General features: G+C 39.5%; 2 protein-coding genes across 2 annotated transcripts; both read right to left on the bottom strand.

Moving 5' to 3' along the window:
- Positions 1-1,833: 1,833 nt before the first annotated feature.
- On the bottom strand, positions 1,834-2,662 carry LOC149298675 (acrosin-like). The gene is made up of 3 exons (XM_089487037.1): positions 2,602-2,662; positions 2,272-2,417; positions 1,834-2,004 (listed from the first exon to the last, which is right to left on the bottom strand). Exons 1-3 carry the CDS (start codon positions 2,660-2,662, stop codon positions 1,834-1,836), a joined length of 378 nt encoding a protein of 125 aa, XP_089343163.1.
- Positions 2,663-5,459: 2,797 nt separating this feature from the next.
- LOC149298674 (neuronal acetylcholine receptor subunit beta-4-like) lies at positions 5,460-18,278 on the bottom strand. Its single transcript, XM_089487036.1, has 6 exons — positions 18,247-18,278; positions 13,073-13,211; positions 10,789-10,833; positions 9,918-10,027; positions 8,863-9,811; positions 5,460-5,600 (listed from the first exon to the last, which is right to left on the bottom strand). Exons 2-6 carry the CDS (start codon positions 13,184-13,186, stop codon positions 5,460-5,462), a joined length of 1,359 nt encoding a protein of 452 aa, XP_089343162.1. The 5' UTR covers positions 13,187-13,211; positions 18,247-18,278.
- Positions 18,279-24,878: the final 6,600 nt, after the last annotated feature.

The raw sequence follows: 24,878 nt of genomic DNA, 5'->3' as shown, positions 1-24,878 counted from the left end.
GGGGGGACAGTGGCATAAAGGGGCTATAAGGCATATCAGGGGGGACAGTGGCATAAAGGGGCTATAAGGTGTATCAGGGGGGACAGTGGCATGAAGGCGCTATAAGGTGTATCAGGGGGGACAGTGGCATAAAGGGGCTATAAGGCATATCAGGGGGGACAGTGGCATAAAGGGGCTATAAGGCATATCAGGGGGGACAGTGGCATAAAGGGGCTATAAGGTGTATCAGGGGGGACAGTGGCATGAAAGCGCTATAAGGTGTATCAGGGGGGACAGTGGCATGAAGGCACTATAAGGCATATCAGGGGGCACAGTGGCATCTCAGTGGCATATAGGGGTAAAAGGCATATCGGGGCATGGTGGCATATCAAGGGTAAAGGTATATAGGGGGCTATAAGGCATATCAGGAGGGCACAGTGGCATATCGGGGCACTGTGGCATATATGGGGCTATAAGGCATATCAGGGGGCACAGTGGCATATTAGGGGACAAAGTGGCATATCAGTGGCATATAGGGGGCTATAAGGCATACCAGGAGGGGTATAATGCATATCAGGGGACAGAGTGGCATATAGGAGGTATCCCCTTATACCTCCTATATACCACTCTGTCCCCTGATATGCCTTATACCCCTCCTGATATGCATTTCTGGGACAGAGAGGCAAGCTGGGGGTGAGATGTGCATAACTGGGCAAAAATAGTTGACATGAATATTTACTAGTAAAGCTTTTTTTGGTATTTTTTGAGTTCTTGTTAAAATATAGCTTTAATTATTATGTCAGTAAAATAAGAAGGCGAATCGTGAAATGCCATTGTAAATTATACGTTTTTATTTAAAATAAACGAAAAATTTGCATATTTTTTTTTTTACCCGATTAATCGAAAAAATAATCGGCCAACTAATCGATTATGAAAATAATCGTTAGTTGCAGCCCTATATATATATATATATATGATTGTTAACAGCAATCACATTCCTATCATGCCCAGGCATACCCAGATTCCAGGATATACTCGCAGACTTGGCATGATAGGAGTATGATTGCCCTATCTACCCCTTCTCACTCCCTTCTGTCCTATCTACCCCTTCTCACTCCCTTCTCCCTATCTACCCCCTATCCCCTGTCTCACCCCCTTCTCCCTATCTACCCCCTCCTTACTATCTACCCTCTCCCTCTTTGAAGTTCACTTACCTTTCAGGAGTCCTGCTGTGGGGCTGCAAGGCCTCTGTCTCCCAGCTCTGCCACTGTATGGAACAGTATAGAGTGATGGGAGTTATGATGTACTTTAGAGCATAATTATAAAATGAAAAATTCATTGGAAATGGTACAGCATAACACCCATCACTCTCACACACATACCAATCCACACATACACCAATCCACACGCATACCAATCCACACGCATACCAATCCACACATATACCAATCCACTCTCATGGTATGATTTCCTACCTTTCCTCTTTTCTCCTTACAGCTCCTTTTCCTCCTCTTCGCTCCTCTTCTTCAGTTCTTCTGTCTTCTTCCGGTTCAGATGGCACGGACAGCGGTGGGCGCGGCTTCAGTGTTGTGCACCGGGATCTGACAACAAACCCCGGCGCACAGCAGCTGTTGCCGCGCGGATCGCAAGGGAGCGGTATCGGAGGTCTTTAACAGACCTCCGGCTCCCTTGAGTGATCTTAAAATCACTCAAGGGAGCCGGAGGTCTTTTAAAGACCTCCGATACCGCTCCCTTGCGAACCTGCTCCTCCAGCGGCGGACATTACTGTCCGTCTCTGGAGGGGTGCCGGGTGCTGGCAAGTTGGCACCCCCTGATGAGCGGCACCCGGTAGGTTTATTTTCCTTTGGAGATATGTTCAAGGATCCACTGGAGGTAATAGTGGATAGATGTGTAAACTCCAGGGCTTTGCTTCCGACCACAGCCAAACCCCCAACTAGTTATGCCAACCACAGTATAGAACTTAGCTTTGCTTCTTTTGCACATCAGAAGTCCTCCACTGTCACCCTGTAATAATCAAACAAAAACAAATATACATTAAGGAATAGTTTAGTTCTATTTTTGATGCATTTTGTCTTTCCTATTATTAAAGCGACCAATCGCCTCTCTTATTCCTCTTTCAGGATTTTTTAAACAGTCTCTTTATTGACCCATATAACATGCACACACAAGCCATTTCTTTTTTAGTGCTATTTAGGATGCCGATAAAAATAACAAAATTAAACTATATCATAATTGAGAATAAAGAAGGCATTCTAAAAAAAATTGGCATACCTGGCAACTATCAATACCTTCATGTTCATATGCTGCACACAGATTGTAGTCACCCACAGCACCATTATACCACTTTGTGCTGTTGCAATGTTGAACAGGAATAATATCCACTGGAGCTTCCTGAAGAATATCCAATGGCTCAGTGGCTGAAGAGAAAACAGTATATCAAGTGATTGGATACACAATAATCAGACTAATTGAAGTATGAAAATTGATAATTATCATATAAGGGTCTGTCATTTACACAATTGTTTCTACACATAAGAGAGAGAGACAGACACTACTGAACACACATTTATGTACAAAACCTAGGAATAAAACTGTACTTACACGCTTCCTCAAGGACACCCCAGCCTGCGATGTAGCAGTCAGTCATTTTCTTCAGATCCATGTGTTTGACAGGAAGGCACGCTGGCTGAGTGTATTCATTATATATGATTGTTTTGTTTAGCATTACCAGGGCAATGTCATTTTCCTCAGTATCTGGACTGTAGTTCCCATGCTGAATCTTTTTTTTTATTGTTCGAATCTGACCCTGGGACCCCAACTCTGATAGTTGGTTGGTACCAAATACAAGCCTCCAGGAAAAATAATCACTAAATACATTGGAGAACCATTTATTAGTGGAAGAAACATAGAACATTTGTGAGTGGATTGCAGGATAAAAATTAGGGCTGCAACTAACGATTATTTTAATAATCGATTCGTTGGCCGATTATTTTTTCGATTAATCGGATAAAAAATGCTATTTTTTTTTATTTAAAATAATGTAATAAAAAAATGTACAATTTACACTTTCATCTCTTTATTGCAATGGCCCTCTCTCTCTATTCACCTTCTTATTTTACTGACATAATAATAAAAGCTACAAGAACCCAAACACAGTGTTTCTCAAACTAGGTTTTAATACAAAGTTATTAGTAAATATTAATTCATATGTTAACTATTTTTCATATTTAATAAAAACTGAGAAAAAGTTGAGCCTTGTTTATATTTGACCCCCAGCTTGCCACTCTGCCCCCATGTATGCCTTATACCTCTTATATGCCAGAGATTCCACTGTGCCCCCTGATATGCCTTATACTCCTTATATGCCAGTGATATGCAACTGTGCCCCCTGATATACCTTTTACCCCCAGATATGTCTTATGCCCCCCTGATATGCCTAATATTGATATGCCTTATACCCCCTATATGCCTTATAACTTCCAATATGCCACTCGCCCCCATTTATGCCTTATACCTCCCTATATGCCACTGTGCACTCTGATATGCCACTCCGCTCCCCATAAATGCCCTGCACCACCCTGAAATTCATTATACTCCCTGATTCACCACTCTGCCTCCCCCAGATATGCCACTCTGAAATTCATTATACCCCCCATACACCACTTTAACTCACCCATACACCACTCTGCCTCCTCCCCCCTCCCATACTCCACTCTGCCTCCTCCCCCCTCCCATACTCCACTCTGCCTCCTCCCCCCTCCCATACTCCACTCTGGCTCCTCCCTCCTCCCATACACCACTCTGCCTCCTCCCCCCTCCCATTCACCACTCTGCCTCCTCCCCCCTCCCATACTCCACTCTGCCTCCTCCCCCCTCCCATACTCCACTCTGCCTCCTCCCCCTCCCATACACCACTCTGCCTCCTCCCCCCTCCCATACACCACTCTGCCTCCCGCTCCCATACACCACTCTGCCTCCTCCCCCTCCCATACACCACTCTGGCTCCTCCCCCCTCCCATACACCACCCTGGCTCCTCCCCCTCCCATACACCACTCTGCCTCCTCCCCCCTCCCATACTCCACTCTGCCTCCTGTCAGCAACGGAGGTTCACAAGACACCAGGGAGCCGGGTAGAGAGGGAGAGTGGCGTATGGGAGGGGGAGGAGCCAGAGTGGTGTATGGGAGGGTGGCTCCCATACACCCCTCTGACTCCTCCCCCCTCCCATACACCACTCTGCCTCTCTACCCGGCTCCCTGGTATTTTGTGAACCTCCGTTGCTGACAGGCACTTTCACTGCAGCTTCATAGAAGCCTCAGCGTAAGTGAAGGAGAGAGAGAGGATGATCCTCTGCAGGAGACCTCGATTCTCTGTCAGCCGGTGGGGGTCTGCACGATGTGCACAGACAGCCTCCGTTACTGCTCTTCACTTACGCTGAGGCTTCTATGAAGCTGCAGTGAAAGTGCCTATCAGCAACGGAGGTTCACAGAATACCAGGGAGTCGGGAGAGAGGCAGAGCAGTGTATGGGAGGGGGGAGGAGTCAGAGGGGTGTATGGGAGGGGGAGAGAGACGGAAGTGAGAGACCGGCCGACAGTGAGGGGAATCCAGGTCCCAATCATACACAACAGATTAGAGGTCTCTCTTGTAAAAGGACCATTAAGCAGTGCAGCACTAGAGAGCCTGCCCAATAGCCTCATCTGCCTCTGGCACTGCAGCAGAACATCACCCCCATGTACTGGCTGAAATAGGATGAGGACTAAAAGGCACTGGTCAGAATATGTCGCTGAGGTATCTTCAGTGACCTTACCCAAAAAGTGCTAGGAGGGCCATGTAAAATGCAAAGATACAATTGGTAATACTCTGTGAAAGCCTTCACCAATTTAACTATAAATTATGCATGGGATTCTCACCTCTCATTCAGGGGAAGCTGACTTTGCTACTCTCCTGTATATTTTCAATTTAGTGAATAAACTACTAATTTTACTTAATGCTAGCCATCTTGACGCTGATTGGATTGCACTTATCTTGCTGGTTTTATGTCACATCACCATTACTCACTGTGACCTCAACACGTAATGGGGCCATGCATTAAACTCTGCGCTGGCCCTGCTGTTTCATTTCTTATTTTAGCCCATTGCTCGGTTCACTGGGTCTGTTTTCTGTTTTCAACCAGCTATGTACAAATGTTGTACTGCTTCCTTACAACATTAAAATCTGCAAATTATTGTTATATTGATCTGCTAATTGTCGTGAAAGTAGATACTTAAATACATCGCTGTCCTATTAGTACATGACAAAAAAAATGTATAGTCAAACCATTCCAGTTTAGAGCATATGAAAAAAATGTTTATTGTAAACACTGACATTATTGTGAGAAGAACAAGATGTCTATAATCCATTGGCCTCCACCACAATAATTTTTCTTAAAGATGGGGACAGTCAAGTTTTGCATCCGCCTCATTAATGACTATCTGCTGGAATATGAGTTTGTAGTAATGGCTGCATGAAAAGTCCCACAGTTCCTACAACACAAACTATAATAAATATCCAAAGAAACAGTCTATCTACGACCATGGCGACATATTTCCAATCTTCAATTATCTGCAAAGAAAAACATTTGTGTTACAGGTAATCAGTTACAAAGAGTTATTCATGCATGTTAAACTGTGCTCAAGGCAGCAATATCAGCTCTGCATCAATGTCTAACCACCTTGCCGGACCACCTTTACCACGTTTACTTTCAAGAGAAGCGCACATTTCTTTAACGTGGTCAACTAGTTTCAGTGGCATTTGTATTATTATTATTTTATATTTATTTATTGTTTTATATAGCACCATCATATTCTGTAGCACTGTACAATAAGATGAGTTAATATGATCGTTTTTAAGGGGGTCATAATGGTTGTTTAGGCCTCGACTTTAAAGGTCTCTATGGAACTTTACGGGTCATATTAAAGATAGAGAAGATAGATTGTGTAGGTTCGGTGTCAATCTTGCACTGAATTAAAAAACACTAAAAAAATAATATGATATCCTATACATTTTATATATAAAACTTTATTAAATAAACACATTGCCAATTCTCTATTTTCTCCTCTTCTTTCTATATTAATGAACACATGAATGTACTATGCTTATTATATATATGCTTCATGGGCAAATTACCATAGTCATGTCAGTGTACTGTGACAGTTTATGGTAATGAATACTCTATTTCCATTGAAATTAAATCAGTATTCAGTTATAATGTCAGTCCCGCACAAACAGGAAAGTGTTTAGAGACATGGAAACAGGATTTGACTGCAAATGTAAACCATTCGTATCATCTAGTTTGCCCATTTTTCCTACTGTAAAAGTGAAATGAAAAGAGGTTAATAATCGATGAACAGGACTGGAAAAATATGAAATTATCGAAGAAAGAATCATATCATGCAGGAATATACAGCATGAAGCAAAATAAATGAGTGAACGGGCTAGAAGGGTGGAAAAAAAAATAAACTGCCTGTCAAAGGTGAACCAAAAGAAAATGAATGATGGGTCCCACCTTGTCTAAAAATATACTGAATGCTCTATAAGGCACACTGAAGGGATAAATATAAAGATTGTAATGTGTGATGATGCGTAGATTAGGGGTTATGTATAAAAAGTACATCTGGTACAAAGTATGACATGTGGTCTTATACCGATAACAAACAACGAGTTGGTTGATATGGTAATAATCTTTTGTTATCTTCTGTTATCATTAACCCATATGATCTGTACTAAAAGCCTACAACTGGTCAAACATGGGACCCACTTGCCTGAAGCTACGATTATTAAAGAACATAGATAGGCAACATGCAATCTCTAAGGTAACAAGTTCACTTTAATCACCCTGTGACACCGTCTGGGTGCAGAAAGACAGGGGCAGTCAAGCAAATTTAGTTTAATTGTTCCCTAAAATTATTAAATTAAGTTAGGACTGCCCTACGTACATAGACCTGGAAAAAAGGAAATATATACAATGAATAGGAAGAGAATGTGAAGACAAGCAAGAATAGGCATGCATGATATGGGGATGGGCATGGAAATAAACTGTAACAAATAAAAGATAAATGTCAGCTGGTAAAGAAGACATTCCATTAGAAAATATGGGGAGGATGCTGGAAAGGTGAACACATATTTAAAAAGACACCTTTGACTAATGCTTTAGGGGGCTGTTTGGGACTGTTAACTGTCCATTTAATGGGTATGGATAGGTAGGGGTGGAACAGAATTTTGTAGTATGTTTGACAGGGAGGAATACATTGTGTAAGCTATACTGTATTGGCTCGGATATAGGCCGCCCCCGTGTATAGGCCGCACCCTAAAAGTTTGGTGCTTTTTTAAAGAAAAATTTTTTTTAATAGACATGCTGACACTCTGTCTCCCCCCCCCGAGATATGCTGCCACTCTCCCCCACCCGAGATATGCTGCCACTCTGTCCCCCCCGAGATATGCTGCCACTGTCCCCCCCGAGATATGCTGCCACTGTCCCCCCCGAGATATGCTGCCACTGCCCCCCCCGAGATATGCTGCCACTGTCCTCCCCCCCGAGATATGCTGCCACTGTCCTCCTCCTCCTCCCCCCGAGATATGCTGCCACTATCCTCCTCCTCCTCTCCCCCGAGATATGCTGCCACTCTGCCCCCCCCCGACTTACCAGAGCAGACTCCCGGGTGTCTTGCGGGGCCGGCGGGGGACATCTACGCAATACGCGTATACAACTTCCGGTGCCGGGACTCAGCGGATGTGCCGGCACCGGAAGTTGTATACGCGTATTGCGTAGGTGTCCCCCGCCGGCCCCGCAAGACACCCGGGAGTCTGCTCTGGTAAGTCTTGGGGGCAGAGGTAAAACGCATCGTGCGGACGTTCACCGCTGCCGGTGAACGTCTGCACGATGCGCTTAGACAATCTCCCGTGCCACCACTCCCCCCATGGGAAGTGCTGGCAGGGGAGGCTGTCTGAGCGTATCAGAGAGTAGGATACGGGTCCCCTGCACCGCTGCGGGGGATCTGTATCCTAACCCTGCTGCCTGCCCAGCGCCCGGAACTGCATGTCCCGGGCGTCGGGCGCTAGACCCCGAATATAGGCCGCACCCCCACTTTAAAGACTTAAAGTGGGGGGAAAAAGTGCGGCCTATATTCGAGCCAATACGGTACTTCTTTCGGTTACATTATGTCACTTCTATGTTACAAGTGGCAAGATGGAAGATATGCTTTTTTATATTCTGTATGAAAGATAAAATATAATTTGAATCACTAGAATTATAATAGATAAAAGATTCAATGTAGTTGTAGCTGTCTCCAGGAAAGACCCCACCAAGTAAATGTTTTACTCAACTTCATTCATTTAGCTACAATATGCAGACCAAAGGGTTATAGTTGCTGTTTAGGTGTACATAGATTTATTAGGACAGACAGAGTGTGGTGGGAAGGTTATATAATGCTTGGTCAATGCTGTCAAACTGCAGTCATTCAGAGCTGCAGACAGATCATGAATTCTATGTATCCGTCAATAAGTGATGTAATGAATTTCAATAGTTTTGATTGATCTGTTGGTACTTAAGCTGGGATATCAAAAATTCCAAGCCTGTATGTTACCTCCAAGGCTTGCTTTAGATCATGAAATTGCTCTAGTTAATTTAGTTTTGAGGGATAAACAGGCAATTCAGTTTAAATCGATAGGTTACTGATGGTTTTAAACCAACTAACATTTAAATAATGGACATTAAATCTCACTCAAGGTCATGCAGAAAGTATTTACATCAAACATCATCAGTTAAGTTATTTCCTGTTTGCCTGAGCATGTAGATACTGATTATAATTAATATTTGAAGCCTTACGCTTTGGTCTTCATCTTCAGATTTCATGTGATCTGCTATGAAATTCACACCTTCCATGGCTTCTTGTGCATCATAAGAAAACTTTCTTGAGTTTCTGCAACGGAACTCTTGGTTCCTGTGATACTCTGTCTGCCCATTGTACTTTCTATCACACATCCTTGCAGAAGATGAATTTAGAAAACAGCTTGAGTTTTTGAGTGGTTCATTTTGCATATTTCTCCTGTGTCTGGCAAGTTTTTCATTTCCTGAGTTATGTTCTGGACGTTTCATGAAGAGATATACTGGAAGTCTTTCTAGAAAACAGTTCTTGACCCAGGTTGGCATTGTGTGTGTGCTAGGAGACCTGTGGTGGACATTAAGGACACATACACTTGTGACAATGGAAAATGTCACCAACACCATAGTGAACATGAGGTACTTCCCAATAAGTGGAACATCTAGAGAGGTTGGTGGGACAATTTTAGAAATCAGAAGTAAGAACACAGTCAATGCAAGCAGAACTGAAATACACAAGGTCATTTTCTGTCCACAGTCTGATGGAAGATAAAACACCAGTATAGCCAATGAGGTAATAAGAATGCAAGGTATAATCAGATTAATGGTATAGAAAAGAGGCTTCCTCTTGATTATAAAGTCATATGTTACATCAACATATGTTGGATCCATTGGGTTGACTGTTCTCCTTCCAGGAAGCTCTATGATATCCCATTCTCCACTTGGTGTAAAGTCATCCATACTGGCAAATCTAGACTGAAGTACTAGATCAATTTCCGTGTAATCATACGTCCAGGAGCGAAACTTCAGAGTGCAGTTCTGCTGATCAAAAGGAAAGTGCTTCACCTCTATCTTGCATGCACTCTTGTAGATGGCAGGTGGGAGCCAAGCTATACTGCCATTGCTCTGTACAATTACATTGGAGAACAAGGAGACCTCGTATGTACCATCAGCACTAGTAAAATGAACAAATCCCATTAGAAACACTGTAGTGACTATGCACAGATATTAAGCAGCAAATAATCTCTCTAGTGCTGAAAAAGTTTAAAAAATCATCTTACTTATTGTAAAGTACAATGTCTGGAAGCCATATCTGTTTCGATGGGATACGTAGTTTCTTTATACCATCATACTCCTTTGGATTCCATGTCAACCGGTAATCTACCCATTCCTGTCACAAAGCATTATTTATTAATTTAAGGATTGTATATATTAACAAAAGTCATAAACTTGCCAACATCACAGGGGCAAACATAAAAAAACAACCAATGTGCTGCAAATTACTGGATCGACAAGCATTCTGTTTACTAAGGGAAATTACATTTGGTTGCTAAAAGCTGGGATAAGAGCTCATATCCTGTTGCTCATACTCAAAAGACGGGGCAATGAACAAGTTATATTAACTAGGTCTGTGTCAACAATGATACAGACTTTACAGTTCATACACTGTAGCAAAATAACACCCAAAAAGGGAGGGTGCCTTAGATACATTATTTTTGTTTCAGTATTGAAAGGATGAGATGAACTGAAGTGGACAGTGGGTCAAGCAGAAGGCTTTGACGGAGATATGACTGAGAATAGGGAGGAGAAAGAATTTAGAGGGGGTGCATTGTAGTGAAAGTGGAGGTAAAGAGAATGAGCGAGACAGAAAGGCAGAAAAAGAAGCTATTGAGGCAATAAATAGATATATAGGTGAATATGGAAGAAAATGGTGAGATGGTCTGAAAGGTGACCAAGTGGGTAGGAAGAAAATTACATGAAAGGGTGCTTAGCATGGAACCATAGAAGAGTTGTAATCATTACCTAGATTGTTAGAGGGGAACCAAAGCTTTATAAGCCAAAGCCAAAGTTAACTGCCTCTTAAAAGGTTTTTTTGCGACATTGATACAGCCCATGTCTATATTCTTAATATAATAATGAAAAGGCAATTACCTGATTCAGCCACACATTTGTTGTCATTATTTGTTCCCGTTCATTCTATGGATACAAAATAAACAGTAATATTAAAAACATGTAAAAACAATATAGCAAAGTTTTTTTTTGTTTGTTTGTTTTTCAAGTGTAGTTTGGATATTATTCCTTACCATGATTTTGCAGTTTCTTGCAGTCTAAAAGTGTTAATTTCTTCAAAATCCAGTGGAACACTCAAAAGGGGTGCTGATAAAAGCTAGAAGCTGTATTATTAATTATATTAATGTATTAATTCTGAACAGACCATTTTGATGAGTTACTCCTGCAAGAAGAACCAATTTGGCCATGCACAATACATTCCTAAAATGGTAACAATAATGAAGAACCTATGAATTATGGAGGGTGAACTCTGACACTCTTACTGATCCTTGTCACATTAGGCCTTTCATAATAATCTATGTAAGAAATTTAGGCACTTGATTTGCAATTTGATTGTGTAATGTATTATCTTCAATTTTTAATTAAAAATTGTAACAGTACAGAACTAGTACAGAATCAATTCCCTTAGAATATTTGGACCGTTGGAGTCAATCAAATAACTTTATCTGGATTGATATACAAATATCAAAGTCTTATCTACCCCCATCCCTTCCTGAACCCGGAGCCAATACAGCCCTCATCATTCTCTACTCTTTTATCTAATTCAATTACACAATTCTTTTATTTCTCTAATATATTACATCCTTTAATATATGACATCATTTTTGGGGGGGTTTTGACATTCCTCATATTTGAATCTGTGATTATATTAATTAATATAGATTAGTTAATGTGGCCTATGTGAGAGAAGAAGGGCAAAATTATATAAAGGAAGAATGACTGCCCTAAGGTAACAAAAATATCAATAATAAAAGTCACAATATTTATGTGAACATTATAAAAGTGTATGTCAAAAGTATGAAAAAAACCTATTTGAGTTAACCAATTTCCCTTTTAGCCCCAAAATGTGGTTGTGATTCTGTATTTAACAGCTGTATTTTCATTGATTAATGCATTAGACATACTTGCTTGGGTTATAGCTTTTTATTAACTGACGCACTTCTGAAAGACAAGTAACATCTGAATCCTACTGTAACTGCTCTCAGCCAGTACAGATCAGTGTGTGTGAATGTATGTGATCAGTGTATGTATGTGTGTGATGTGTGAATGTGTGCACGTGTGAATGCATGTAAGCATTGTACCCAGATTCTATGGAATTTATTACGATCAACAACCATAAAAATATATTCTAATATCCCAGAATGCTTTTTTGGCATCCCACCAGCCCAGGCAAATAGTGATTGATCAATTATTCTAGTCATCCAATGCCTTTTGGATGATATGTTGGTGAATGTGCCCGTATGCGACTGTGTACTAAGGCCGTCATATTTTCCTGAAGGGTAGAAAGGAGGGACCAGACATAGAGCATCTTGGACTAATGAGCACAGATACTGGACCTATTTTTCGATTGAAAAGATATATTGCAGCCGGGCCCTGAAAAAAAGCATTTTTTCTATGTATGTTTATCATTGTGGTACACAAGCAATACTTTTTTTCTAAATATGTGCCGTCTCACTGTTATTACACAATAATATGCTGAGACGGAAAGCAGAACACATGAGCAAATTAAATAAGAAAAGTAATGCATGTTAAATCTAATAAAACCCATAATTTCATTTTAAAAGCGCATCAAGGATTTCAAGTAGCGCTTAAATTAGCCTACATCTTAAAACATTATACTTTGAAGTATTCTTTAAAATATCTCTTATTGGAGGCAAAAATGATTAAAAATACACTAAGAAGATGGGAATTAGTAGTTATTCAGAAGCACTTTGTGTAATAAGTGTTTCTTAGCAAGAGGTTAATAGGCTGAAAAATAACGGAGGGTTTGTGTCTTCTAGCATACTACATGGGTAAACATTTTGCTATATAGTCCTGTCACATCCAATTCAAGTTCATCCAGTGAGATTGAGTGAGAAATCCGATTACCATTTTGCAATCAAGAAAGAACAATTGGAATTGAGGAACACTTGGAAATTGCTTGAATATGCGGCATTTGCCTTTTTCTGGATGAACAGCGGGTTTGGACTTGATGGCCCTGTCTTTTTGCAACCTAAATTGCTATGTTACTATATTTATGAACACTGAAAAATTTGTTATAAAAAATGTCTGCCAACATAGAGGTGAATTATTTTGGTACTTCTAAAATTATAATAAGCCTAATGTTATTGTTACTTTGATTGAAGGATGCTCTACTTAACCTTACCACACTGATGAGCTGAGCTAGAGACAACTGGAGCTGAATAGAAACCAGCTGAGTGCTGTTATATGCTGGTCGAATAAGTTTGTTGTATCTGTCTTTTCTCAGAAGGTTGTTCATTAATCTCTCCTCAGATTCTGCAGCTCTGCTATCTGAAAGAAAAAAGGGACAAAATCGTCCAAGTAAAGATGCGAAATGGAAAGTAAAAGCTAAATGGAAATGTTAGGTGATACAAGGATCAGACAGGGTTATAAACTTGCCCTGATGGTACACGTTTCGTAAATGTCTCTAAATACAAAATTAGAACAAGCACAGCTGTAACCCAATTCAGTCTATTCAGTAAATGGAGACTTGCCAGGGGAGTTTGCAGGAGAGTTGTGGTTGTCTCTCCATCACTTTGCTATACATTAAGAATGGTCAGCACTAACAAGTTTCTCCAGTAAGAAGGGCTGAGCTGGCTCTGCATAAGTCTCACTCGGGCCAGACACCTCAACAAATTTGTTATTCCTAGAATGACATCAAAACTTCAATGTGTGCTGGTGAAGCCAGTGATGTATCCACATTTGGGGCCGCTCTAGGCCCAACCTAAGGAAGCAACCCCCAGCTGCTTCCTCGTCTGTGGTCTGCATCCCAAGTACAATAAAAGGCGCTGTGCCCTGTCTTAAAATCTATGGTGGCTGTGCTGGCCAAGGCCAGGATATGTCACTGGTTGAAGCACAGTAATGTTTTCCCTGTACAGTGCCTTATTATCATACCATAAACTTCATACTGAACTGTTATAGTCAAAGCTACTTAGGCATGGCCATATTTTCATGCAGCCAGAGGTGACGTTTAGCATTTAGTGTGGAGACTATGTGATATTTCCAACCCTTGCACTTAGAGTTAAATAAGAGGTCTCAAGTATCTCTAAAATTCTGAGAGTCCCCCTAAAATGCAGTTGTTTCTCATGTCTCCCCAATGCATGCAAGAATATCCCTTATGCATGGTGTCAGATATTTTATCACAGAAAACATGTATTTCTATATTCTGTGATTTTACACAAAATGGAGTTAGAGCCATTTTATTTTATTTAATCATATAGTGATTATTTCTTTTTGTCCTTGTTCCCTCTATAATTGAGAACAAAGGAGTATTCATGTATAATGATGTTTCAGTGTATATATGACACTGCATTTCTTTAGAAATGTAAATCGGTATGGGGGATACATGGGAAGACTACCAAGAGCTGAGTTACCATCTAGGAAGTAACATTTGGCGATTAGGGTGACCAAGGATAAATTCCAAACATATGTGTAATGGTTTTAAGTTAATTCTTAGACAAGAGCGTCTCTCACAGGTAAATTAAGAAATTACAACGGTGTAAATATGAGTAGAAATTCTAATTATAATGCGTAAAACCCACCGTTATGATTGGAGAATTCCAATCAAAAGGTGGAGGCTATGATAATAAGCCCTGTCTTTAAAAGCTTATGTCTTTAATAAAAAAAGGAGAAAAAAAATCGCACCCTGAAATGGACATACCCTGACGGACCAAATTTACCCCAGAGAATTGGAATCTTAAGATCCTGGCACCATATTTCACTCTTAGAGTTACTTGGAGTCCTAACCTATACAATTTGTAGAAAGTTATATTCTTGCCCACTTAATTTCTTGACAATGAATCTGGATTAATTTCTACAAGGACCAGTTGGACAACAGCAACAAGTGGTGGTAAATATAATTGTTTTATTATTCTGAATAGAGATGAATTTTGTCTTCTTCGGATAGAATTCCCTGTTTCTGGGAAATAGTATATTGCATTATTGTATATGACGGCTTGTGAGACTGCAGCTTATAACCCGTGATAATAACAATGAAAAGGTATTTTTACCTATAGACGAAGTTTGACATTATTTGCATCTATTAGGAACTTCACTAATACTCTTAGACACAAACAAATTATTTTTAATTTGTCATATTAGTTAAACTACTATAAGAGAAATAGTGATATTTTATTACTGCCCTGATTATTATCAATTTTTGGTTGCTGAGTGGACTGGAAATTAATTGTGTGTTAGACTCATAAAATAACAATTCATATTGATAACTATCGATTATATACTGTATTTGAATTGATTCATTTTTGACATGTTTTAAGAATTTTGTGTTTTATATTATGCACTGTGGGACTCATATATATATATTTTATAAATTGTATTTACAATAAATAATATTTTTATTGACTATCGTGGCGATATCTATCTAATTTGAATTATAATTTTCGGCGATCTGAAAGAATTTAGGATCGGAGATAAAATATAGGGTATCTCCTTAAATTAATATTGTGGATGTGGTACTGCAATGTTTGGTAGCGTCGTTATTTTGTGTGTGTGACGAAAAATTGGTTTTGCCTATTTTGTCTCATTAATATCCCTAACAATGGCTGATCATTTCAGAGACCTGAAATGAAGAATTGCAAGTACCTTCCACTTTCATCGCCCGCTTCTCCCTAGTATCGGCTCATTAACCAGGTCTCCCAGAGCGGTTCCTCAAAAGGGTGGAGTCTCCACACACACCATCTCCCCAATTGGAGGAACAAGGGAGAGGCTGTCCCCGTGGGGCCCACTGTGGCTCCGCCCTTTTGTGTAAATACTCCAGACGGATTTGCGGAGAAAGAGAGATACAGAAACGCATTAATACGTTTATTCAGGCTAACCCTGTGTGTTTAACGAAAAAAGATAAGACATGCACTCGCAATGCTCTCAAATAAAATCATGAGGATTGCAAGAGTCTTATATTCTTTTTTTTGTTCTTTTTTTTTCTTTAAGAGTGAAAGTCATCTTCTTTTCACACTTTTTTTATTTATTTTTTTTAAGAGTGAGTGTGAGTCTTAAGATCTCCTTCCAATCTCCCGGATGCCCATTTTCCAAGCTTGGGATCTGTTACTGAATGTACTGACAAATACATTCATACATATAAAGAGACAATGGAGATTTTCCTCCCTATTATCTACTAGGAAATAAGATATAGCGTATATACCGTATATATTTTATACAATATTTGAATACAATGTTATTCTGTGAAGTGCATTTGAAAATCTACAACCTCCACAAGGTGATAGAAACATAGAACCGTAACATTTTATGACAGATGAGAACTATTTGGCCCATGTTTAGTGATGTAAACACTTCTGTCCTTGGTCTCATCTTAGATTAGGGATAACGTTAAACCTTTCCCATGTTTAAATTCCTTCAACCGCTCAATTCCCTCTACCACTTCTGCTGGGAGACTATTCCACTTATCTACCATTCCATCTGAATTTCCAACCCCTTAAGGATTAAAGAATGATTGATAAAAGTATCTTCATGTATTGGTTTTAAATTGATAATTATCCACTAGATGTCAGCATAGAGCATTTGTGATCAGTTAAACATCAAATTCTGAAGATGCATATTCTTAAATATTTTTCCTCTTTTTTATGATGTTGCCTGCCTCTACACTTATGTAATGATGTGACTAGAATCACTGAATTATTATCGATTTACAGCATTATAGCATTGCCGAACAAGCCTACTTTTGCAACTAATTTGAAACAAAACGATTTATTTCTATCATATTCCACAGAACTGTACAATGTTTAAGCAGGACATAACAAGTAGTGCATCACATAGCAATATGGGCTTACAGGAACAATAGGTGCGGATGGGCTTCCTCCAATCAGCTTATAAGTGGAAGATATGTTTTCTGCTATTTCTATACATATTGTTTTGACTTTTAGGTGACTGTATATGGACACTTGGAAGCTATGGAATTATGTATTATTTACATGTTGATGCATTTTGTCTAATGGAAACATTTTGTTAGATGAAGCTAATGGAGATAGAAACCTTAAGTTTATGGCGAAAGCACCCAGCCAGAAAATTCTGTGCTTAGAGGCTATTAAAACTTGATGCATATAGGTTTTTTTATATATATTTTTACACTATATACACGTCATGGAAAATGAACTATTTGTCTTTGAGACTTGCATTCAGTAATATAGTTAAAGACTTTAGTTCAGTGTTCCAATAAACTTAATTTATCATTGATTCATTTATTTATCATTGATTTCAGCCATGTGATATTTTGTGTAACTTCCCCTAACACATGGCAATGCTAATGAAGTCATGCTTAATTTTTTCCTCCCTAGACCTTCATTAGTCAGAATGACTGGCTGTGTAATTAAGACCAAGTAGTTCTATTTTTTTTTTACACAAGGCTGTACCTTTATCAGCAAGGGTGGTTGCCTAGTAGATTATGATAAAATAATATAATAAGATTATGCAAAGGACGAACTGTTTAAAAAATGTAATTTTTACCTGATACTAGTAATAAAAAAAGATTTGTTTTAAAATAAAATATTGAGGATAACTGGAGATTCTTATTTGGTTATGAATCATGTAAAATGATATTGAATATTGCTATGCACTGTATTCATATGTTCAGTACTCCCTTCTTCTTTATCATAACGGACCTCTGAGGTCTTCAAAGCTTAAATGACTCTATCTTCATGTATGAATCCTGCTCCACAAAAACAAACTAATCTTTTCTAGGACCACCAGAGAAATATTCATTTTGTTTTGCTCATCAATGCATATGGCATATGTTAGGTTAAAATAGTCATTTACTCTATGCTGCAGCATGTATCATGCCAATTATACCTGATACGAATCAGTGTTCACTACAGCAATGTCATTGTCCATGTAATATATTCAGAATTACTTTGTAACATTTTTAATCTTTACAGTTATCAATGTAAATATTGCAAGCTCCACTAGACACATAAAATGTGTTTATAATCTGTATTTATTAACTGCTGTTAAGAACATTGGATATTAACATGGTTAAGCCAAATTTAGTTATTATTACTGAGCTTATATACTGTAAAGCATTTAAAAAAAAAATTTTTACTTTATTTTTTCCTTTTTTTAATAATCACAACCACATAAGCAAACATAAAAACAGCATATAAGACATACAATTTTACATTTAACATTTTAAATTTTTTGAGAAAAGTAGTATGCATCTTATTCTCTTTACATGTTTACAGTACTATGCAGTGAAGAATAGAGAAATCATTCCAAGTCGTGTATGCATTCAGAAGACATTCGTATTGTATTGGGTCAGTGAATTGCAAATGATTCTGCAGCCTGGACTCTTACACACAGGGCTGTTGGAAGCCAACATATAGGGATATATTCCTTGTAAGATGCACACTGGCTAAAGTGTAGATGGATTAAAGTGTATGAAAATATTACTTACAGTTTGCCAGGAAGAGGACTGACAGGAGAAGCAGAGAAGACAGATCCCCCATGGTACATGCACAAGGTGATGTGGTCTGTTCCCTGGCACTGGGATAGTGAGAATGCTGGATCAGGTAGGTGTGCCTGGGCTGGCAGAACTCCTTCAGGGTCTCCTGCGCTGAGGACTAGACTGCCTGCTTGCAGGGATCCGTGGGGTGGAAGCAGGGTATGAAGAGTGTGGTATGCAGGTAAACTTTCTTACTGGAGGATATAGAAGAAAGAAGGATGGAGTGTCTGTGGTCCAGGTAGGGGTAGGTCGTCAGGGTGCAAGATGGGGTTTGTAGGACGTATGGGAGCCTTGGGGTAAGGATGAGGAAAGCAAATGTCCGAGTGGAGAGGCAGGACCCTGCAGAGCTGGACGGAAAACACAAGCTCTCAGTGGGATTGACTGGTACATAGAATACAGTGACTGCCACCTATAGCAGCTAATTCCGTGTATGTACATCATATATATTTTCATTGTGCTTCTAAAGTTACTATGTTTACATTTATGTTATTATTTTTAAATGTATGTTTAAAAATGAGGACCAGGCTGGTTTGACAGCTTGGCTCCTTTCTTGATGAGTAGTCACCCTGTAAAATGTAAAATATATATGTGATTTAACACAATAACGTTTAAAGTAGAACATTTAACTGTGTTGATTACATGTGATTTCAGCATTGGTTAATTGATATTTTGTATATTGTATATGTATATTTACATTCCGTCATTAAATGCGACTGCAAACTCACAATTGCTATTTGGTATGTCAAGTATGAAGAATATCACTGTCCAAAAATATAATTTGGAGTAAAGAGTTTCCCCAACTAGTTTAAGATGCACCAGTTATCTCTGCCAACATAGTTTGTACTGACCAAATGGGACTATTTACATAATCCAGACAAGTCCAAAGGTAGCCTCAAAGCATGTTTGTAAAGCATCCAGGGTAACCCTTGTGGCTTCATCAGGCACATCAGTAAAACAAACAAACAAACAAAAACTCTGATGCTTCCTGCTCAAATCCTTCACATCAGAAAAAAGAGTGGAGGGGTTAGTCTGCCACTAAACCAGTTGCCCCTATATATAAGCAGGTGCGACACATTTCTCTTCTCTGCCAATCTGATCCTTCCATTATTGATCATTGTTGATCAGTCAAGATCCTTCTATGGTGTTGGGAGGGAAAACATGTTAGTAGCTTATTATTATTATTTATAGATTTATATGGTGCTATCATATGCTGCAGTGCTGTACATTGTGTACATCTGACATAACAAGCAGTGCATCAGATACTAGACATGTTTACACAAATCTTTTTTCTGATTTTTTTAATGTGAAGTAAAGCATTGTCATTAATAACTGAATATACATTCCCATGTGATTTTTCGACATTTGATTAATAAGTAAACATTTGCAGGTTTAAATTTATATTTAAGCTTCATAACATCGAAGGCTTCTTTCTTTAAAACATTCATCAGAATTAGCCTCTTAAACACACAACTTGATCCTATAGCCACTAATGGAATTTCAAGAAATAACAGTCATGATTGAATCAATAAGTTTGGTGCTTCACACTTAATAAGTAAGAATGGAAGGTCAGTGTAAGGCCATGACCCTAAAAAGGATCATTCTCCATACATGGCACTAGAGAGGAAAGTGACCCTTTTGTAAAAATCACAGAATGTTAAATAGATGCCAATGATTCTCTTGCAGATCTCTAGAGAAATGAATGCATTAATTGATCAATGCTTTAGTTAACATCCTTTTTACAAAATGAAAAATTAAGGTAAGTAGATAGGCTCCTCCGTGTAACAGTTTGTTCACCTTATAGTTAAGGAAGATGTATAGATTAAATAATTGATATTTAATTAGTAAATTATGTGCTACTTTAACACACAAGTCATGTAGCTTATTAAAAATTTGTTTTAAAATCACTTGTTCTAAACTACAGTAAAATGGAGAAACAATAAACTTAGATACTAGCTTCCAGAGCCGGCCTTAGGTGTTCTGGCGCCCTGTGCGGACTACTCCTCTGGCGCCCCCCTATCCCCCAAAAAAAGAAAGGAAAAAAATCTTGAAGGTATAGATCAAATAAACAGACATCTATTTGTAGGTATACAATAATAATGTACGGAAACAGAGCATACCAGATACAGATCAACAGAATAACACACACCCAGCTTTGCAGCAATAAATCAATTGGAATTCACATATAAACTCAGCATTAAAGGTATAGATAACCCCTAAATTACAGGCATAGATCACAGGTTGCACACCCCAAAGCCAGCCCTGGTGTCCACATTCCCCACAAAGAACCTGATCAGCACCCAGATTACATACATATTACAGCCCAGCCTGAGCCAACTTTGTCCCCTAATAGCCCAGTGTAAAACATCTTTGTCAGCAAACAGCCCACCCTTCATGTGCCATCTTTCCATTTCTCCAAATCACTTAAACATCCATGATAGACACAAACACTTACACAGTTACTCACTCATTCACATGAATCATTTACACATATTCATTAATGCAGTCTCACAAATCATTCAAGCAATTCATCCACACATTAATTCATTCATTCTCGTACGCATTCGCACTACCCCCTCTCCCCATCTACCCCCCTTCTTATTATCTGCCCCTTCTCACTATGTACCCCCTTATCACCATGTACCCCCTCTCCTCCTTCTCACTGCCTTCCCCCCTTTCTCACTATGTACCCCCTCTCCCCCTTCTCACTGCCTTCCCTCTCTGACCCGTCTCACTATCTACAACCTCTGCCCCTTCTCACTGCCTTCCCCCTCTGCCCCTTCTCACTATCTACCACCTCTGCCCCTTCTCAATGCCTCCCCGCTCTGCCCCTCTTCGCTGCCCCCCCTCCCCCTTCTCACTGCCTTCCCCCCTTCCCTGCCCCTTCTCACTGCCCCTTCTCACTATCTACCCCACCTCCCTACTTCTCATTATTCTTACTTACCCTGTTGCCGGAGTCCTGCGGTGGGAGCCCCTGGCGTCCGTCTTCCCACTCTGACGGAATATGACATCATATTCCGGCGCTCAGCATGAAATGTCAGCACCGCGACTGAGTCACGGAGAGTGAGGGGCGCCGAGCGGTTGCTGAAAACTTCAGGTTTACCTTACTGTTTAAAGTAATCCCTAACAAACCAGACATTCTTCCCTACTTGGCTCTTTTGTCTACCTTTAGATTATAGCTAGGAGGGCCAGCTTTAGGGCAGCAGGGGCGCCTGCCCGGGACTTAAATTAAAACATTGTGGGGTTTTTTGTTTGTTTTTAACTTTATTTAACATGAAGGATGTTAAATAAAGGTTTTTTTAACTTTACTTAACATCCTCCATGTTTAAACCCCGACGTTTTAATTTAAGTCCCGGGCAGGCGCCCCTGCTGCCCTGGTGCATTGTCCGACCGCACAGGTCGCACACCCCTAAGGCTGGCCCTGCTAGCTGCAATCTAAAGGTAGACAAAAGAGCCAAGTAGGGAAGAACGTCTGGTTTGCTAGGGATTACTTTAAACAGTAAGGTTGGCCAGTTCCCTAGAGCTCTAGAATGGATCAGTCACATAAACAGAAAGTGACAGGTACTTATAAAGTGTCTGCCATTGTATTATCTGGGGGTGGTTTGTAGCTTGGATATGAAGAAAAGAACAAAGTATAGTAAGGAAGTAAGACAAACCTTAGGAAGGAGTTTGAATATTGTGGAGAAGAAAATGTTGAACTCCAAAAGGCAAACCATGTAATAATAATGTATGGGAGTGAAACCCGCAACAGGTATTGGGCATCAGGTAATGACCAACAAAAAAATGAGAAAAATTCTCTTTTCTCATGTCAGTTGCTCATTTTATCATCTTCTGGCTTCAAAAGCTGGCCTCAACTTTAAATGTATAGCGCAGTACTCCATATAATGATGGATGACATTTCTTCTTGATATAAAAAGAGGACACTTTAAACATTTATCAGCTAGTGCCCTTTTAGTATTGCATATCACCTTACAACTTTTAACAAATTTATTAATCCTATAGTTTACTTGAAGTTCCTGTAAGGAAAAATAAAAGTGCTCCAGTTGATGTTCACCATTAACATGTTTTGCTTGACAGTTTCTTCAAATACTATTTGTGCCTATCGGTGCGTATGATGAAACTAAATATGTGAAAGCCACAATGATGCTTTTTTATGTATACTGGAGTGAATCAAACAGCTCAATCAGTTAGCCACATCCAAAACATGGCTGTTCACAGGCCTAATATATTTGCCTAGAATGTTTAAATTTGCGTAGATTGAGTTTACACATCTGAGATCACTGAATATACCAAAAAACAGCCTGTGTTATTGCATTTATTATGTTTCTCGTTAGCGGGTACTGATAATGAAATCTCTACGAGGCAATAGTAGAAAAAAAGCTCACTTAATGTAATCAAAATCCAATTTGTGAATTTAATTTGATTTGTAAGAACACAGACCTTGCTCTCACTGTAAAAGTCGAGCTATAAAGCTAAGCCTTTAAAGCTTGCGGATGCAGAACTCATTATTTGGAGTGAGAGATCTATGCAGGGCTCGCACAAAGCAGTCAATTATAATGGCTTGCATTCTGCAAGAGAACAGATTTTAATGACATTAGCTGTACAATTTAAACTAAGCATAAATGTAGATATATATGAAGTAGAGTACGGATTAACCCACTGAGTTCCAGAGAGCTATCTAAACAGCACTGCAATTGACTTCAATGGACGTGCAACAAAACGTTCTGCTTACATTTTCTCGTTTCAGTAGAGTCAGCCAGCGGAAGTTAAGTGCAACATAATTTCATCTTTTTCTCACTCCAATAACCAAATAACGCGGAGGCTAAGTTGTATATAGTAAAATGCATTGGACTTAATGAAAAACGGACTTCAGTGAGGCTGCATTAGCCATTTTTTGCAATACAAATATAAACCCTCCCATGCTGCAGTCCAACACATCCAAAAAGTATACGCAACATGTAACAGCGTAATAGATTCCCTTCTGTGAATTTATGTTTCGTATATACCACAGGGAGTAGGTAGTAATAGGTGAAAACAATATGGGTCCCGAAAAATAAGGGCGAATGTGGTCACCATTGCTCAGCAAAGTGTAGTGAGGCAGCTCACCGAGAACGTGAGCCACTCTGAAGATAAGCAAAGTAAGCGAGAGTTGTTAGAACTAGTGATGTCCGGATCATGAACGAATCGTTCATTTGATCCGGTTCTTTTTAGTGATCCGGATGAGTCGGTTCACTAGACTGAACGATTCGTTTGTAGCGGTTCAGTCTGTGAATCATCATGCAGCTGTAACCTGATCCTAGAGCTGTGAGTCATCTGCAGAGCACTCTGGGGTCAGGTTACAGCTCATTAATTCTCACAGGAACGATGACTCATAGAGTCAGAGATTCGTTCAAAGAGTCGAATGATCCGAAGAGTCGAATGAACCGAAGAGTCGAATGAACCGAAGAGTCGAATGAACCGAAGAGTCGAATGAACCGAAGAGTCGAATGAACCGAAGAGTCGAATGATTCGAATCTTACAGGGATCCGGATCTTACAAGGATCCGAATCTTACAGAGATTCGAATCATTCAGAGAAAATCACTGATACCATACTTTTATAAATAAATACATTAATAATGTTCACACTGCCCCCAGGATTTAGATTCCCCTGAGTTTGCCCCCCTTTACCTATAACTGCACCTACAGTTAACTTTATTAAATTAATTAAATTAACCCTCAATCATCAGCATAAAATTAACCCTTATACCCCATCAACCATAACTGCCCCTGAAATTAACCGTAAAGATCCCATTAACCATAACGGCCCCTGAAATTAACCCTAAAGACCCCATTAACCACAACGGCCCCTGAAATTAACCCTAAATACTCCATTAACCATAACTGCCCCTAAATTAATTGCATGTACTCCAGATAAATTACCTAATAAATTGGTATGGTTGATGGGGTCTTTAGTGTTAATTTGGGGGCAGTTATGCTTAATGGGGTGTTTAAGGATAATTTAGGGGCAGTTATGCTTAATGGGGTCTTTAGTGTTAATTTAGGGGCAGTTATGCTTAATGGGGTGTTTAAGGATAATTTAGGGGCAGTTATGCTTAATGGGGTCTTTAGTGTTAATTTAGGGGCAGTTATGCTTAATGAGGTGTTTAGGGTTAATTTGGGGGCAGTTATGCTTAATGGGTCTTTAGTGTTAATTTAGGGGCAGTTATGCTTAATGAGGTGTTTAGGGTTAATTTGGGGGCAGTTATGCTTAATGGGGTTTTTAGTGTTAATTTAGGGGCATTTATGCTTAATGAGGTGTTTAGGGTTAATTTGGGGGCAGTTATGCTTAATGGGGTGTTTAGGGTTAATTTGGGGGCAGTTATGGTTAATAGGGTGTTAAGGGTTAATTTTAGGGGCAGTCATGGTTGATGGGGTGTTAAGGGTTAATTTTAGGGCAGTCATGGTTGATGGGGTGTTTAGGGTTAATTTAATGGTGAGGGTTAATTT

This window comes from Sceloporus occidentalis, unplaced genomic scaffold (genome assembly GCF_023333645.1).
Source record: "Sceloporus occidentalis isolate IW3139 unplaced genomic scaffold, rSceOcc1.0.p SCAF_31, whole genome shotgun sequence".
Taxonomy (NCBI): Eukaryota; Metazoa; Chordata; class Lepidosauria; order Squamata; family Phrynosomatidae; genus Sceloporus; species Sceloporus occidentalis.
This window is presented reverse-complemented; position numbering and strand designations above follow the sequence as displayed.

Excerpts from the sequence above, each read along its gene's own strand:
- LOC149298675 (XM_089487037.1), bottom strand. The coding sequence starts at position 2,662 with ATGGATCTGAAGAAAATGACTGACTGCTACATCGCAGGCTGGGGTGTC. Across the intron at positions 2,418-2,601 it reads GGGTGTCCTTGAGGAAGCGT|CCACTGAGCCATTGGATATT; the intron begins GTAAGTACAGTT and ends TTTTCTCTTCAG. Across the intron at positions 2,005-2,271 it reads AAGGTATTGATAGTTGCCAG|GGTGACAGTGGAGGACTTCT; the intron begins GTATGCCAATTT and ends TGATTATTACAG.
- LOC149298674 (XM_089487036.1), bottom strand. The coding sequence starts at position 13,186 with ATGAACAACCTTCTGAGAAAAGACAGATACAACAAACTTATTCGACCA. Across the intron at positions 10,834-13,072 it reads TAGCTCAGCTCATCAGTGTG|AATGAACGGGAACAAATAAT; the intron begins GTAAGGTTAAGT and ends TTGTATCCATAG. Across the intron at positions 9,812-9,917 it reads GACATTGTACTTTACAATAA|TGCTGATGGTACATACGAGG; the intron begins GTAAGATGATTT and ends TCATTTTACTAG.